A 17090-nucleotide genomic window follows, 5' to 3' on the forward strand; every position below is an offset into this window, starting at 1 on the left:
CCCCGGGTGCAGGCAGCTTCAGCGGGGAAGAAGCGGTACAGCTCAAAGCACCACCAACACTATAATGACTCTTTGACAAAACATCTGTGAAGGAATACACCAAGGTTACCTTGTGAGTGTTCAAAATGACTAGCAAGCCCCAAAAGACCAAAATTCTGAATATTTTTTGGACGCTAAAGCATATAAGCATTAACTGTTATTCACTTACATCCACGGAAGTTTCACAACAAACTTTGACAAGTGACTACAAGTGCCCTGCTCTATAAAGTGAGGGGGAGATTATGTCAATGGTCACCGCAAGTGCCAGGAAATAGCAATGGGAAAGGGAACCAGCCTTAGGGGGGAAAACTGAAAACAGAATGGGCTGTGAGATTTGACAGGGCATGGAAGCGGGAGGAAGGGGTTAAAGAGGAGGTGAAGAAATGAAGGTTCTGACCATGGTTTGAGGAAGAAACAGCCCATCCATCCAAGCACAGAGGGGTGAGTTTCGGCCAGCCCTATCCTACCTAGCTTTCAGTTACTTATTCCAGCCTGTCCTCCTGTCTCATCCTATTTCTTGCGAAGAAAGAATATTCCAGACTCTCACCACCCCACTGCTCATTCACTTTTCCCAGTTAGTAATAGGCATGCATTTCATTTCAGAGTTTCTCTTATTTTTAATATATTTCCATAACTTGTTCTTGATGCCTTTTATGTTTTGCTTTATTTTCCTGTGCAGCCATTCTCTCATCATCCCCGTACGTTTGTGCTCCTCCTTTACAAGCTCTGTTTTTGCAGTTTGCATGAGTCTTGTTTGTTTTCTGGTTGCTCCTGAGGCAATAAAAGGTCTCTCTTTCTGCGCTCCTTATCCTGGTCTGACACCAGAGAGTCTGTCTCGGAGGATTTCTGAAGAACTGGCCCTCCCGTAATCCTCTATTCCCACATTCTGGTTTTCTGCATGGGAACGTGCGTTGGTCCAGGCATGTGTTCGCAGGGAGAGTTTCTGTGTCCTGGCACTGACGCACTCCCTGTTCCCCGTACGAGCTCAGGGACTGCTGGAGAGCAGAGCTGCCCTGACTCTCACTTTCAGCATTTTCCTTTTTTCCAGCAATATACTTTCAGTGTCACTAAGCCAAGCGCATGTGTTCACTGTTAGCACAAATTGACAGACAAAATGAGTTAATTAGAACTAAACATCAAACTAATTGTTTCCTGTTTCAAATGCTTTGAAGCAAATGCAGTACATAAAACTTTTCTTTTCTCTTGGTTCCTTTTTCCTACCAAGCATCAGTGCCTGGGAGTGCTGGAAGGTGTTCTCTTCCTAAAACCTAAATAATTTCCATGGAAAATTTGATCTTTTCCACACTGCAGAAAACTAATGCTGAGTTTCTCTCTTCCACCTTCCTGACCTCCCCGAAGTGGCTGGTGGGGGGTGAACTCTGCAGAAACCCTGCCTGAGCCCTGGCACAGGTGGATGCGGGGAAAAGGGTTTATCTCCTTCCACAGGAAGAGGCAGGAGAAGCCTGAATGGGTCACTGGTACAACAGTGCCGTCTCCCGCGAGGTCAGCAGGGGTTTGGTGCCTATGGCTTGGAAAAGCTGCAACGCAAGGTCCTACTCACAAGGCCGCAGCACTTGGCAGCTGACAGACAAAAAAAAAAAAAAATCTCCACATTTTGTCCACGGAGATGCAGAGCCAGCAGCCCTGAATCCCACTGGCCTACCAGCATACTCCCCTTCACACCTGAGCTCTCGTGGCATGGGACCCGGCTCCCCGGGGGGGTCCGCGCATCTCGGCCGGTGAGAGCTGAAGACATGCTGGGTTTGAAGCACTCAGCCATGGGTGGAGCTCATATACATTTGTCATGTTGCAGATGGCAATAAACAAACACACACGGGTTGCTTGTTTGTTCTAGGATGCGCTTGAGTGGGACGCAGTACGCTAGTCCAACTAACATGCTGAAGGTATCTCCATCTTGTCTGTAACACAAGTATGTAAAGATCGAGTCTTTCAGTATTGCTGATTTCCAAAGTACGGGACCCCCAAATGCATATCTAGAACAGCTACAGAGAGGGCCGAAAACATTGGCATATCTGCACTCCTCCCAGGAAAAACACTCCTCAGGCTGCCCTCGAGTTGTACCCCATGGGTTCACAGCACTGAGGCCAGGCACAGCCCTGGGTTTATTCAGCCGTCTCAATGATCTGTTGCATTGTGTATTAAATTGAGTTTTCTACTATAGATAAGGGTCAGTAAAGCAGTTATTTTAAGTGAACTTTGTAGTTTCATTTTGATGAGAGTCAAGATGGCAAAGTTCCCTCATCTCTTCTGGTTTTGGTATATCTCTTCTTTCTCATATTATACTGCAACAACAACAACATTAAGAAGCCTCTCTTCCTGTAACCCAGATTAAAGACTGAAATAAAGTCACGGTCACACGCTGTTAAAGCAAGGAGATAACCACAGGAGAGCAGTAACCTGCACTCACCTGGCTCCTGTTGCGTTCTAGACACGCACAGTCGGACACTGCAGGTGACAGCCGCAGGGTCAGCTGGACAGTGGCTGCGACCCCGGTCATTCTGAAATAGAAATACCTGTAAAATAGATATTGTATCAGTCATTATATTACCTTATAGCAGGCAATAAGATCCCATGGGAAGGTTAGTTTAAGGCATTAATTGTTTCTTAATATTCTTAAACAAGTTCAGCCTGATTTTCATCTTGATACAAATTTAGCATAAGTATTTTGGAGGTTGTCTTCATTAGAAAAAGACATCAAGAAAGGATGTGGGTAGTTAATCCCAATAAATGCCTGCTTAAGCCGTAGACCTCTAAATTTTTCCCAGTAATTACGAATGCTTTTGGGGAATTCTGTCTATGTTGTGCATCGCTGTCACGGACAAACTGCAAGGGCTGTTTCTCATCCCACAGGTCCCACGAGCCAAGGCCCTGTACACCTACCGAGGGCACAACCCCGGGGAGCTGAGGTTCAACAAGGGGGACATCATCGTGCTGCTCCGACAGCTGGATGAGAACTGGTATCTGGGGGAGGTCAACGGGATCAGCGGCGTCTTCCCAGCCAGCTCCGTGCAAGTCATCAAGCACCTTCCCCTGCCCCCGCCCCTGGGCAGAGCACTCTACAGCCTTGACCTGAGGAGCAGGGACAAGACCGAGAACAAGGACTGTCTGACCTTCCATAAGGTACCAGCCCGGGCGGCCAGGGGCTGGCCCGTTTCCTTCTTTCGACTGCATGGTGTTCTGCTACTCCCCAGCTCCATAGAAGCTCCCTTTTGGAAAGTTGTAAGGTTCCCAAGCCCCCTCAGACACTGCCGCCAGCGGTTAAACCCCCCCACCCCCCCAACCGCCCCACGGGCACCTAGGGGTACGTGCAGGACAAGGGACATCCAGAGAGGGATGGAAGTGCCCACCATCAGCAGCGATTGCAGTCCCTGGGCTCAGCTCCTGGCCCATGCTGCTGTCATGGATGAGGAGCGGCTGATGGTGGTAGTCTGCTCTCAGGCACTCCAGGGAGATCCCTGGAGTGCTGTCTAAACGACACCTACTGACATAGTAAAGAAAATTGCTTTCAGGTCTGGGGTACACCATTTATGCAGCCTACCGGAGGCATGCATTTGCAGAGCAATACCTGAACTTTCACTGCATTTCCCTTTATTCCCCAAAGGCTACAGAGCTTGTGTTTACTCAGTTAGAGGACACGCTCTTCTGAGTAAGTGCACACCTCCCAGCAAAGTCAACTGTCCCTGTAGTGGCAAAACGAGGTGAGGCATGGCAGAGCAGAACAGAAAGCGCTGCCCAGAGGCACCAGTGTCCTCACTGAGAAGTCACCTCTTTCTCCATCCAGCTGGCAGCACAGATGCCATGGTCTCCTCGCTCTCACGGGTGGGAAGAGGAGGCAGGAGACGGAGGCTGTGGCCCAGGTTGGGTGTCCCCAGGGAGCCGGAGCTGGATGTGGGGTGGCTGGCAGGGGACAAGAGAAATTGAATGGACAAGAGCCGGCTGTGGTTTCTGACTAAGGGGAAGAATTAAAAGTGCAAAATCAGTTCAGAGCAATGTCACACATCACCAGCAGCTCTATCAAATGTGGGCTTTTCGCTTGCTAGTGCAGATGCAGAGAGGCTGGTCAGCCAGCAACCCTCCCTTTGTCAGGAGGATTCACTCATTAGCAGGAGGTGCCTTCCTCGGCTTTCTGCCATCTGCGTTTGTTTTTTCTCTTTCACTCTATTTGCCTTTGTTTCAGGGCTTACTCATTCTGTTTATTTGCGTTAGGAGGCAGCGCGCATCCCCACTCCCGCAGCAAAGTTCACACACAGGGAGTTAGCGCGGATCTAACACAAACACGCTTCTGCAAAGAGGCGAGAGCATCCTCCTGCCCCCCAGCCTCGGGACAGCAGTTATCATATGAAATGACAAAGATTGGAGCAGTCACCTCAGTAACTCCCCTCTGCAGTAACCTCGGGGCAGTGCTGTGTCCTCCTCCAGCCGGGTAAAGCACGGGGTGACCAGCCAGCTGAGGCGGGCAACTCGAGAGAGCCGTCTCTCTGCAAACCACCGCCAAGAGACGATGGATTCCTCCAGGAGCCCGAGCAGGCAGGGGAATCTCAGCGCAGGGATGCTGGAGCTGCGGGTGGATGACACAGGAGTTGCTTTTGTCCAGCACAGCCTGGCTTTCAACCAAAGCTCTGCTGCAGGCAGCTTCATCTCGTTTTTTCAAAAATACCAACAAAAGCAACACATGCCAATCCCCACAGCTGCCCGCTCTCGCACATGCTGCTGCTGGCTTCACGGGCAGCTTCTGTCCTCCACCACCTCTCCCGCCTGGCGGATACCCCCACCTTTTGCCTTCACCTCGCCATGGGCCCTGGCCCTCCCTCGGGAGAAGGTGACAGTAATTTGGCAACAAGCCCACCTGGAAATTTGGGCAGAGATTCACATGCAGTACCATACAGCAATCTGTTCTTAAGATATGGACATGCTGGAACGTGTCCAGAGAAGGGCCACGAGGATGATGAGAGGGCTGGAGCACCTCTCCTATGAGGACAGACTGAGAGAGTTGGGGTTGTTCAGTCTGGAGAAAAGGCGGCTCCGAGGAGACCTTATAGTGGCCTACCAGTATCTTAAGGGGGCCTACAAGAAAGCTGGTGAGGGACTTTTTAGGATGTCGGGTAATGGTAGGACTAGAGGGAATGGATTAAAACTAGAGATGGGTCAATTCAGACTGGATGGTAGGAAGTTCTTCACCATGAGGGTGGTGAGACACTGGAACAGGTTGCCCAGAGAGATGGTGGAAGCCCCATCCCTGGAAGTTTTTAAGGCCAGGCTGGATGGGGCTCTGAGCAACCTGGTCTAGTGGGAGGTGTCCCTGCCCGTGGTAGGGGGGTTGGAACTAGATGATCTTTAAGGTCCCTTCCAACCCTAAAAATTCTATGATTCTATGATTCTTCGAGGCAGTAGGCAGCAGTTACCGTTCAGACACGCAAATGAAAGCTGAGAATCACTTACTGAAAAATTAATACAAAATTTCCACCAGTTCAGATGAAAACTTTATGCACGTGCTCTGCATGGGTGTCAATGTTTTGGCCAGCAATAACCAGCCTTCTCTGACCCCTTCAGTCTTGGAGTCATTAAAATTTTAGCCCCAAACTTTATACATTAATTCAGAACACAGAAAAACATACATTTCTGTAAAATTCTCCTTACTTCCCCCACACACACGTGGCAGATATCCTTAAAATGATGAAATCAAAACATCTTAAAAAGTTTACAAGATTTAGTTCTGCTGGGTTGCTCAGAAATGTAAGTCTTTCCAAAGAGACGTAGCTATCAGTCAATACAAACCAGCTTCTTTTCCCCGAGTATTTCAAATACCTGCGCTCCAGCAACGCCAGGTTATTTCAGCTCCTGAAATAGCGATCTGAGCTTCTCGGCAATGTGACACGGATTACCTCGACTCTTGCACAGGGGCTTTTCGCTTGGTTCGTAGCTAAAATGCCATTTTCATTTTTAGTTGTGTGTGTGGCAATTACAGAGGCATTTCCATGCGATGGAAAGCATCCAGCAAGTCAAAGGCTTTTCATGTCCTCACCATCAGACTCATGTCCACGGTCCCAATTCAGCCACGCTCGCACCTTTAAATTAAAAACAAGTTTGAGCGTCATGCTGAGTAAGGCCAGACAGGCTGGCTTTGCGGAGCAGAAGCTATCCCAGGGGCCTGGCCAGGGCGCAGCACCATGGCAGTTACGGAGGCCACTCTCCGCCATGGCAGAGCGAGCCCACCCGCACCCCAACCACCCACCTGCCCCCAGCGAGGGCTGGGGACACCGTGCACCTGCCCTTCAGGGTGACAGCATCACCGTCCCTGGCAGCGCTGATGAGAGCTGGGAGCACGTTAGGTGACAAAGCAGGGACCTTCCCCACCGTGTGTGTGGAGGGGGGTGACAGCCCGTCCTCGGCCGTGCCCACCCAACGCCATGCCGGGCAGCGGCGTGTGCCAGCACCCGGGGGCAGAGCCCTCCTCCCGGCACAGCACAGCTCACCGCTGCCTCTGGGCCCTGCAGACAGCGAGCCATTCCCTCTCCCTCGCCGGAACGAAGCCTCCGCAACAGGGAAAAAACATAGGGGCAAAAATGCCAAATTCAGGCAAAATATCAAAATTGCGTTTTGAAGAGGTTCTGTTGTAAGCGGCTCCCGTGTGGCTGTTTGCTGGGGGTTCTGCCCCATGACCCCCCCCCAGCTGCTGTCCTGGGGCTGCAGGGGGGTGGCTGGTCTCGGTGGCCCCCCACCATGCCCAGCGCGTCGCAGCAGCATTCCCGGCGCTCCGGTTCCGCGGCCCTTCCAGCCGCCCCCTCCCTGGCCCTATTTTGTCAGCACTGGTCTAGACATTAATTGTATTCCTGCAGTTTAGCTTGAGATGTAGGGTGTAAATGGCACCAACAAGAATTCCTAGAAATAAAATTAATACTTGTAATCATCATAATTACAGCAAGCACTTCTTTGTGGCTATTTTATAAAAGGACACTAGTAAAACATCTTATTTGAAGCTCTAATATATTTTGTAAAATGTCTTTTCATTTAATTAAATCATTTTAGCTTCAGTAATTACTTATTTAAGTCTGGCGTTAACAGAAATAAGTTAGTTAGGGCCACATAAAGCCACCAAGGAATTAGAAATTAATTACGGAGAAGGCAAAGATAGGTCTGTTTGGGAGATGCAAGGCTTTTCTTGGCTTTGATGCTTACGTTTGCGCCCCATTTTATTGCATCCCCCAGTGTTTAGAGAGGGAAGAAAGATGTTTCCTGTTTAGGCTGAAGTTTAATTATGTACAGAAATGACAATATTGCCATCTTATATGTGTACATATGCACACGCTATTGTTTTTAAACCTTGCTTTAAGGAGTGGGGAGGAGGGAAATGTGAAAATAATCCCTGCTTTAAAATGATAATGCTTGAGAGACACCTGTACCTCTCCTGCGTCAGAGTCATCCCTCCTCAGCCCAGGAGCCAGGCACATTGCCTCACACGAGTGGGTGAGAATCTCAAAGTTTTGCAATTCATTAATGTCAGCAGTAAATCATGATTAATTCCTCTGGCAGTCATCGTGGTAAAAAACATTGTCACCACATGCCCTTTGCTATTAATACTGTGTGATCAGCAGTTTCCAAGAAATACTGTTTGAACATCGCCCGTATGCAAACTCAGGGCCTGACTCTTCCCTCATTAAACCCAATGGGTAACGAGCCAGGCTTTTTCAATGGAAGCAGGACCAAGCCAGGAATGTTTTGGCCTACAGAGAGGTAATTGCGTGGATCTAATTCTGCTGGGAAAGCCACCATTGGTAAGGGCTTCTCCAAGCTCATGCCTGAAAGCTGACTGCAGAGCTTTGACGTCCTGCTGCGAGACGCACCCAAGCGTGCCAGCACGAAGCGGAAAAGGGAGATGTGCCCTGACGTCCCTTCTAATTTAGAGTTAAATTTATTATAATGCTGCTAGAGGGTCAGCCAGCCCTCCTCGGCACAGTACACCTCTGCAAGCCAAAGGCTTTGACGAGAAACAAAGCTTGTGGTAAAGTATTGGGGGGAGCACTCAGCCCCAGTAACCTGTTCTCTAAGCAGTAAGTTTTTCAAACCAATTTTAATTTTGCTGCCAGCTATGCATCAGTAATTTTGCATCCAGGATTTGTCACTGCAAATGCATCAGGGGAATGACTGAGCCATAAGTTTTTAAAGATCACCTGTAATGTCACCTGAAATCTGCACGCAGCTCTGTTGACAGAGAGGAAAAGAGAGGAAAAAGGGAGAACTGGGCCGTGGCAGGAGTAACTTCTGAACCATGCCATCACATCTGCCTTTGTCTCTTCCAGCCAAACACCACTGCAAGGCAACTCCTGCAGACCAGCAAAAGCCACTGGTCCCCTCAGTTTAAGTGCACGTCCCTACGAACGGCGTCTCCCAAAGCAAAGGGCGCGGACTCACCAGCGTTCCCCAAGGTGCCCGACTCCAGGAGGAAGAGCCTGCGGCAGTTCTCCATCACCACCGCCCTGAACACCCTCAACAGGATGGTCCACGCGCCCGCCGAGCGGCAGGCGCTGGAGATCAGCTCCCCTGTCCTCATCAGCTCCAGCAACCCCACCGTGGCCACCCAGAGCAGCGAGAAAGCGGAGTTTCCTTACGGCACCCCTCTCCAGGTAGGGAAGCGGCGGCATGGATGCTGTAGGAGCAGTATGAGTCCAAAATGCAAATCCTGGGTAGAAACACTGGATGCGCAGGCAGCAATTTGAGAAGCTAAAGCCCAAACGTGCAATGACAAAGCAGCCGTGCTAATAGTGTCAGTAAGGTGTCACGCGTGTCAGTCTGCTGGGATTCTTTTTCCCCTCCTTTTGAATTGGAACGGTCTGTCTTCAGAGTTCAGGGACCCAGGCGAATTCATAAAAAGAGAAATTAAGTTATCAGAGTAACTAAACATGGATAAAGCACATTCCCATCCTGATTTCTGCCCTACCGCAATGAGCTCCAGGTGTACAGTGGGAGAAAACAGAGACCTTAACTTGCAAAACAAAATATTTTTCATTTTAGAAAGCAGTAAGGAACGTGAACTCCCGAGGGAGCTCGCTCACAGCCATGTATGTGTGTGCGTGTGTGCCTGAATTCACACTGCAAGCAAACACCTGATCTGCTATGTAACGATGTAGATCAAAAATAGGCAGTTCTCAACATTTGCAAAATTAAAGCTAAAACCAGCCATTGGCCACACTCACCTGCATTACTTTGACAATGAGCCTTTCTGAGCTCTCACAGAATTAAGTTGCACCAGCGTGGTAGGACCTGCGGAATCAGGCCCTGGATTCTGAGCAAATAAAAGCCCAGTGAGGAAGCTGCATTGTGCTGAGCAGGTCTGTCCTGCCTGCGATTGCTTTAACGGCACGTTCGTCTAACCCCATGCTTAAGAGGAAAGTAGAAACCTGCTCTTTTTATTTATTGGTATTTCAATTCTTCTAGTAAGTCTTAAGCATACAAGGAGTTCCCAGCATCTCCATTGCTTATTCTCAATAATAAACATTGGGCTTAATCAAAAAACTTGATTAAGCCCAAAATCTCAGCACAGAAGCTCACCTGTTTGGGTACCTCTGACCACCACCTTTGCTCTGCCCACCAGGGCACATGCATGAAAGCTGGAGCTCCGTTACCGTACCCTAATCCACAGAGTTTTGTTCAAAGGCAAACCGCCTACAGGACAGGCTTCCTCACAAAATGCCAGTTCAGCAGCTGTAACACCCACGGAAATAATGAAGGCCCCTGCTTCTGCTAAGCAGGTGGCAGCCCTTCTGCAAAGCCATGGGGGTCCTTGCCCTGCCGCCACTCAGTGCTCTGCCCCGCTCTACCCACGGCCAGAGGAGGGTTCTGCAGGGGAGGGCAATTACACACTCCTCGCCCGTCTGCAGTCGAAACCCGGGACGCTGCTGAGGGAAGCTGAATTTGGGGCTGAGATAATAAACATAGACTCACCTTTCGGTCTATATCTGCTCTTCGCTTTAGGAGGCAAAATAGTCTCGTTCCTTCTTCACACTCTGACTAAAGATCTCAGTACGGAACCTTCAGAGATCATCTGAAATGGAAGAAAAAAGGTTTTGTTTAGATTTGTATGACATCTTTCATATTCAAGGCTGCTCTAACGTTTTATAAAGCAATAAGCAAGCCCCGGTAGTGCAGCGTCTGTGCAATAAAACCCAGCAGGTATTTTGTACTTAGCAATAGCCTGGAAAGAGCCCTGGATGTTAGATCCTGTTTTATGTGAGAGGAAATGAAGCCTTACAATGGAACTATAATTCAATTGAAATGGTATCATGTCTCACAAACCTGATATAATTTTACCAAAAATGTCTCAGTGTGAACTATTGTCAACAACAGAAGCAACAGAGTAGATGTGTTAACGTGTTGCCTTGGAAGGGCTGGAATTTCCTTTCTTCTAAACAACAGTGTTGCTCCCGGAGCTTTGCAGGAGGATCTGTGTTGTTCACAGGGCCGCACCGGTTGCAGATTTTCCTTTTCCCACCTCTGGGTTTGGGTTGTGCTGACCGACCTGCAAAGTTGAGATTCTTTTGCAAGCTCAGATACGCGCTGCCAGGCTGGACCGCGTTGGCCATATCCCACTGAGGTCACTTAGCCTTTTTCCTACTATTAATCAGATGGGAAAGCTGCGGGGGTGAATTTGTTGATAAGGCAGCCCTCACGGTCAGAACAAAGTTACGGGATTGAGGAGTAACGGGAGAGACAAGAGCTGATGCTGCTCAGCAGCTTCTGGTGGAAGTTCAGCTTTGATGGTAAGTGCTGAGACTTCGGAAAAACAGCAGCGCATCTCTGAAAGCGTGGTTGTTCCATCGCAATTAGTTTTATATACACAACATTACTTGGAAGGAAAAGATCTGTTTCTTGGGTTCAAACTACTCCAGATAAAACAGGAGTTTGGAAGTAACAAACAGTTGCGTGCCTACTGCCAGCCCTGAAAACTCAGCCCCGGAGTACAAGTATCAAGCTGGGGTCTTCCATTATTAGCAATATAGTAAAGAAAAGAGTGGGTTGAATCACATCCTTAATTGCTTCCGTGTGCTTTCGTGCTCCCTAGTAAGCCTGCAGAGGTTGAGTAGCCCGGATCTTTGTGGGTGGTCCCCAGTATGGTGCAGCAGATGGAGCCGAGTCTACAGCTCAGCTCAGCCGTGCCGAAACCCAGCCCAGGGTCCCCCTGGGTGCCCAGAGCCTGCGCTCGCACCCGGCCGTGCTGTGTAAGGAGCAGCGAGGGCAGCGCTCGAACCACCCAGGAGCCAGCCCCAGACAGCACAGCCTCTCGGGAGGAGTTCCGAGACCTGGTGGGCAAGACCGAAGTAGGCAAGGATTTAACCGGTTAAGCGGGAATTGTCCCAGGGCAAAGCCCAGGGTTGGATAACCTTAGCTGGCAGGCAGGGATGAGGCACCTGGGGGAGGCTGGGCAAGGAGAGGGGGGCGGAGGGTGCCCCCTGCCCAGGCCAGCGCCGCCGATGCCCTCCTCCGAGCAGAGGGCTGGTGAGGGGAGGGAGCAGGCGGCAGGGTTAGCGGTGAATCACCAGCAGGAGGAATGCGGACCGCAGCATCCGCCCTCCCTGGGAGCCAGGGAAAGTCCGCCTCCCCATCCCGGGCTCCATGCAGAGCCCAGAGAAGTCCAAGAGCAGCCACGGCCCCCAGGATCCCCACCCAAACACCGGAGCTGTTCCTGAACTGCCCCAGCAGCAGCACCCCAGCCCCTCACTCGCCTCCGCACACTGGGCAGGCACTTGCTCACCCTCCATGGAGCACTCGGAGCTGCTTTTCTCCTTTCAGACAATGACCCGGTTTCATTCCCTGCCGGAGATACGGATGCAAGGCCCCATGAGACCAGCTGGAAGGAAAGGAGCTGTGCTGCAGCTGGCTTTGACAGTAGCAAGGGTCAGGATCACAGGAGGGGGGGTCCTGGCATCAGCCGTCACTCAGGGATGGGGCAGCAAGGCAACATTAGCCATCAAACTGGAAACCAAGTGGCCCTGCTACTACCCCAGCCCTTAAATTCCTCTCCTCTGAGAGGAGAGGCGTCCAGACGGATATTGAATATACATTCGGATCTAGTAATTTAAAAAAAAAAAAAAAAATCCATGTTTTGAATGGATGTGTTCATTGCTTTCCTTGGGGTGTGAGTCAAAAAAAAGTGGGAATTTTCCAGTAGCTTGTAGTTCCATGGCACCAGGCCTAAGCTATGAGACTACAGACGTTTGAGGGAGATGAAGAGAAGCACCAGTATACCCCTGAAGCATCCTGCCTGTGTGTGACACTTCCCCAGCGGAGTCACGTCTCAAGCGATGCCGGCACTTGGCGGGGGAGAGGGCGCTGGAGGGGTGGCACCTTGGGCACACGCAGAACAAAGTACGGATTAAGAAACAATGGTGAAACGGCCGTGCTGGCTGTTTGCAGGGCTTTCCAAAGCCTGCCGTGCCTGCCTGGCACTTCCACCACCAAGGATCAGGTCGGGCTCATTTCGGCCCATAAAAGGGAATAACCGGCAGCAGCCGGCACTGCCACCCGCCCTCCTCCCCCTTGGCGGTGCCAAGCCGGGAGCCAGAACCAGTTTGCAGGGCTTGTGGCACACCATGTCTGTGCATGTGCCAGTTGTGCAAGCGGCTGCAGCGATGCTGAGCCGTGCCCTCCCTCCCCGCCCCCAGCAGAAAGCACCAGCAGCGGAGGGAACCTCTTCCCAGTCACAGCTGGGCTTATTGCCCTGTTCTGGCTGGACGTGAGTCAGGAAACACCGGGCTAAGAGCCGCTGCTGCCCTTTGCCACTTGTTCAAGTGAGCTGAGAAACCTGACATCAGCTGTCAAGTGCATCTGGCTTTTCTATGTGATAAGTGATCTGAAACTTGCAGGACCCAACTTCCAGTAGCACCAACCGCCCCGCGATGGGACGGGGAAAATCTCCCTGCCCGTGAGGCGTCTCATGATCACGCTTGACTGGGAACTGCCTGTGTCAGCAGGCGCTGCAGAAATCACGTCGGTGACAAGCTAGAGAGGAGATGGAGTAAGAGAGGGATTTAAGGAGAGGCAGGAGATGAAACTCTTTGTACTTATAAGGGATTCCAAGGTACTCGCAGGAGATCAACAAAAGTGAATGCTGAAATCAATTATATGTGGGTGGAAAATATTTCATTCAATCCTTTTTCCTCTCTGTTGAAAATACAAAACCAGCTTTGATACAGGCTCTGAAAGGATCCATGCAGAGGGGAACAGAGAGAGATGAAAAACATCCAGCTTTCCCTCCAGAAGCGGACATTTCAACACAGGCCCATCAGGAAAACCAAGCAAAAGGTTGTCGTTTTGCTCCAATGCAGGAAAAAGAAACTCCAAATCCCCAAATTCCAAAGATTTTGATTACCAAAATTACTAAAACAGAATTATAATTTCAAATCAACTTTATATGAGAGCCTGGTCTGACCCTACCCGGACTGGAAAATAAGGAACACAAAGATGATTTGAAGCTTACCTGCCACTCCAGGTCCAGAGGCAGAAGCTACAGTCGCTGGGTTTTTTAATTAACTTGGTTTACTGGAGAGCAACAGAGCTGGTGAGTCACTTCTTTTTTTTCCCTAGGTCCTTGCAAAGCCACTGCCCCAGCACCGTGTTACAGACATAATCACTAGAAATTAGATTTGAAACGAATAAGAGATTAAAGCCCTGACGACTCGCATCATTAAAGATCCTCTGGTCTTTGCTGGAGAGCGTGACTGCCAGCCACATCCCAGCCCAGTGACTTTCCGCTGGCTGAGGTTCCCCAGGGATGCTGCCGCCGCCGCCGCACTGCCTCGCTGGGAGCTTTGTTTCCGCCTCCCGACAGCAGCCGCACGACATGGCTCACACCTCTCAGCGTGTGCAGCGCCGGGTGTCAGCCGGGGATGAGCCGCTTGCTCACAGCTCCTCACCCCGGGACACGCTTTTGTGCTTTGGCTGACCTCGCCCTGCTGAAGAGAGCATCCCGAGGGTGCTGTCCTCTCCTCCGAAGCCGTGGGCCCCGCCTGGGGTGGGTGCCCCATCACCCCCCGGCCCTGGGGTTCGCTGTGCTGCCAGCACAAGGACAAGGGAAAAGCAAAGCTCACGGGGAGAAATCAAACGGACAAAGAGGCAGGTTCTGGGGTCGGGGGGCAACGGCCAGAGCACCCCTGCCTCAGAAACCCCCTAAGTGGGTGGATGTCACTTGACCTGCAAGACATGGAGGGACAGGGGAATGAGAACAACCCAGCAACGCTGCCCACATCCTCACCGGGACAAGGACGAGGTTCGAGGAGTCATCTCCTTGCCTTGGGCAGGCGGCAGCAGGGACGGGCGCTCACCTCCTGCAGCAGTAGGTCTGGCATGGCGTGTTGGAGGCACGCGATTACCCTGACAGCAGAAACGGGGCTGAGGCTCCTCCCCGGAACATGAAAGACCCCTAGGAGAGGGCAGAGGAGACATTATGGTGGCTGGTGCCTCTCTGTAGATGCAAAACAATGGTGGGGAAAGAGCCACCCCAAACCAAACGCCAACCCCAGCGAGGTGCCTCTGCCCCGCTCCCGGTGCGGCAGCCAGCGACCCCTACCCAGCACCGTCTGCACGCACGGGGCTGCAGAGCTCCTCGGGACACCACAGACGTGGTAAATAGCTTTAATAATAGTTATTAAAAGATCACTAGGGCAAGGACTGTATTATTTAGGGTTTAGACAATGCCAATACTCCCAGCTGGAGCTAAGTAAATAACAAGGGAAAGAGCAATGATTACACCAGGCCTCACCTGGCAGACGCGACGGACTCCTCCTGGTTAGCAAAGTCTGGGCTTGAAATGCTGTTTTCCCAAACTGCTTCTCATTCCTAAAGCAGGCACCGGAGACGGTGAATGAATCAAAGGTACTCACCTCCCTCAGAGCCAAGCAAAAAGGGGTGAGAAAACACTGAACGCGAGGAGAGGTGCGAAGGAGTGTTTCCCCACTCCGGTGGATCTCAGATACATGAGATTAACAACAATTACAGGTTTAGGGCTCTTGGGAAGTCATGGCTGTTTGGTTACGTTTATCCTGTTCCATCGTTGTTCGGAGACCTGCTCACACAGCAGCTCAGCTGTCCCAACAAGTTCCTTATTTACAGGACGGGATACGCGGCATCAGCCCAACCAAGCCGTGCCCTGGAAAGCGTCTCGGTGTTGAAGCGAGTCTTCCTCTTACTGTCTGGCCCTTTTTTTGGCAAATGCTCCAAACCTCTTTCTCCCAAAATATCTTTGGTTTGGTTTTTTTGTTTGTTTGTTTTGGGTTTTTTTTTTGTTTAAAGGGTGGGTGAAGCCTGTCAAATGTTTGAAGCTGCTCTTCCAGGGGCTAAAATAAGCCTACATTCAGATTAATATATTGGTTTTTTTGCTTTCTTTCTCCCTGTAGGTCAGTGCATCTTACTACCCCGTGCCAGGATCACTGGGGCACTCGGCAGCCATTGTCACTCTTCCCCACCTGCAGCACCACGTCTCAGCTTACATGTACGTAAGGAAACTGAAATACGTTGGGGGTTCTGTAATTTCCTGTACCTTCAGCTTAGGTTTATCCATCCCCGGGTTCTCGCGCGGCGGGAGGTGAAGGCGGAGCAGAGCACGGCTCCCGCGTGCCCAGACCCACGCAGGGGTGGACACGGCTGCTCTAAGCAGGGGGTCACAGAGACTCAGTAGCACGGTTGAGTTATTCTGTTCCCAGCAGGTGAACCGTCCTTGCGCCTTACTACCTTACTTCAGTATTTATAGATACGTAGTTCTGCCTGTTTGTCAACAGTATATATTTAAAGAAAAATTTAAAATGAAGAAACTAATTACTCGTTAAGCGCCTCAAGTTATTTATTTTAAAACAGTGAAACTTACTGGTGTTTTGAATGATCCAATCTTTTAAAACTTTCCCAGAGTTAAAATTTGCAGATAACGTATTGTGATAATTGGTTTTCCTCTAGATAAGATTCACCAGCCTGGCACTGTAGTAAGCTACCTAATAACAACAGACCAGCAACAAGCTGCCTACGTGGTAATTAGCACCTCCCCAGTACGGAGCCAGGCCTGGGGAACGCTAGCACACACCAGCAGTATCTGTACCACGCGCTGGTGTTTGCTACTTTCCTGCAGTAGCACAGGTCACCCAAGCCCATCGCACACAATCCTAAGCACAAGAGAACTCCTAACATCTTAAAATAATTTGCAGAATGAGGATTGTATAAAGTGTTCGATAAGCTGCCTATTTTGCACAGCTCCCCTTTCAACCCTACAATATCAAACCAGGATCTGCACGTCCTGCCCTTCAGGATGAATCCTGCACAAAGCAATAAACCCCTGCAGAAGCAGCGCACCCCTACGCTGCGCCTCGCCTGGGCTGCGCAAGTAACAGAAGGAGAAGGCACTTGATAAAGACAACAGGCATTTCAAGTCAAACTTTCAAGTGATTGCTCTGACCAACAGTGAGACAGAAACGTTTTTAAAAGTTAGGAGATAGTCCTTGACTATTTAGACAACTAGTCTGCCGTTTCTTAAATAATATCTGATAATTGCCGTATTGGTCTGTAACTCGTTAATACTTGGGAGTGGATCACACTCCCCTTAAAAAAAAACCAACAACAATGTAATTAAATTAAACGTGTTATACAGGAGGAAAAATTAACGTTCTTTAAAGACCAAATTGGGGAAAGTTTTGAAAAATACGTCATTTTCTTTTGCTCCTGTTTTGCTGCATGGCCACACGTGGTTCACTGTGGAGAACAAAGCTTCATCACCTCATCGTAGTCCCAGAATCCTGACAGAGAGGTCCAGAGGGGATCTCAAATTTATTTTTCTAGTCCGGTTTCCTCGCTAGCCCAGAGCACAGTCCTGTATCTCCTCCTTCATCCACTTTGTTCTCAAAGGAAGGGCCCCAGCGGCAGCGACTGAAGTCCAGCATTGGTCTCTGCAGGGGTCTGGTTGCAGGAGGAGGAGGAGGGGAGGGAGGAAGATGGGGTTAACACGCGCATCGGTGTAGGAGCAGTGCTCCTCTCGCCTCAAACCCCTCCAGATGATG

General features: G+C 50.3%; 1 protein-coding gene and 1 long non-coding RNA gene across 2 annotated transcripts in view; one reads left to right on the plus strand and one right to left on the minus strand.

Annotated features, from left to right (window-relative positions):
- The window catches only part of SH3RF2 (SH3 domain containing ring finger 2), a 37801-nt gene that overhangs the window by 13923 nt on the left and 6788 nt on the right, over positions 1-17090 (plus strand). Inside the window, exons 2-4 of the mRNA XM_054217397.1 lie at positions 2911-3180; positions 8358-8681; positions 15447-15541. Coding sequence (XP_054073372.1) covers positions 2911-3180; positions 8358-8681; positions 15447-15541 — 689 coding nt within the window. The remainder of the gene's footprint in view (positions 1-2910; positions 3181-8357; positions 8682-15446; positions 15542-17090) is intronic.
- LOC128916123 (uncharacterized) lies at positions 13547-15073 on the minus strand. The gene is made up of 3 exons (XR_008468850.1): positions 14813-15073; positions 14306-14473; positions 13547-13684 (listed from the first exon to the last, which is right to left on the minus strand). It is a non-coding gene; the product is annotated as an uncharacterized LOC128916123 (long non-coding RNA).

Source organism: Rissa tridactyla, chromosome 11, assembly GCF_028500815.1.
Source record: "Rissa tridactyla isolate bRisTri1 chromosome 11, bRisTri1.patW.cur.20221130, whole genome shotgun sequence".
Classification (NCBI taxonomy): Eukaryota; Metazoa; Chordata; class Aves; order Charadriiformes; family Laridae; genus Rissa; species Rissa tridactyla.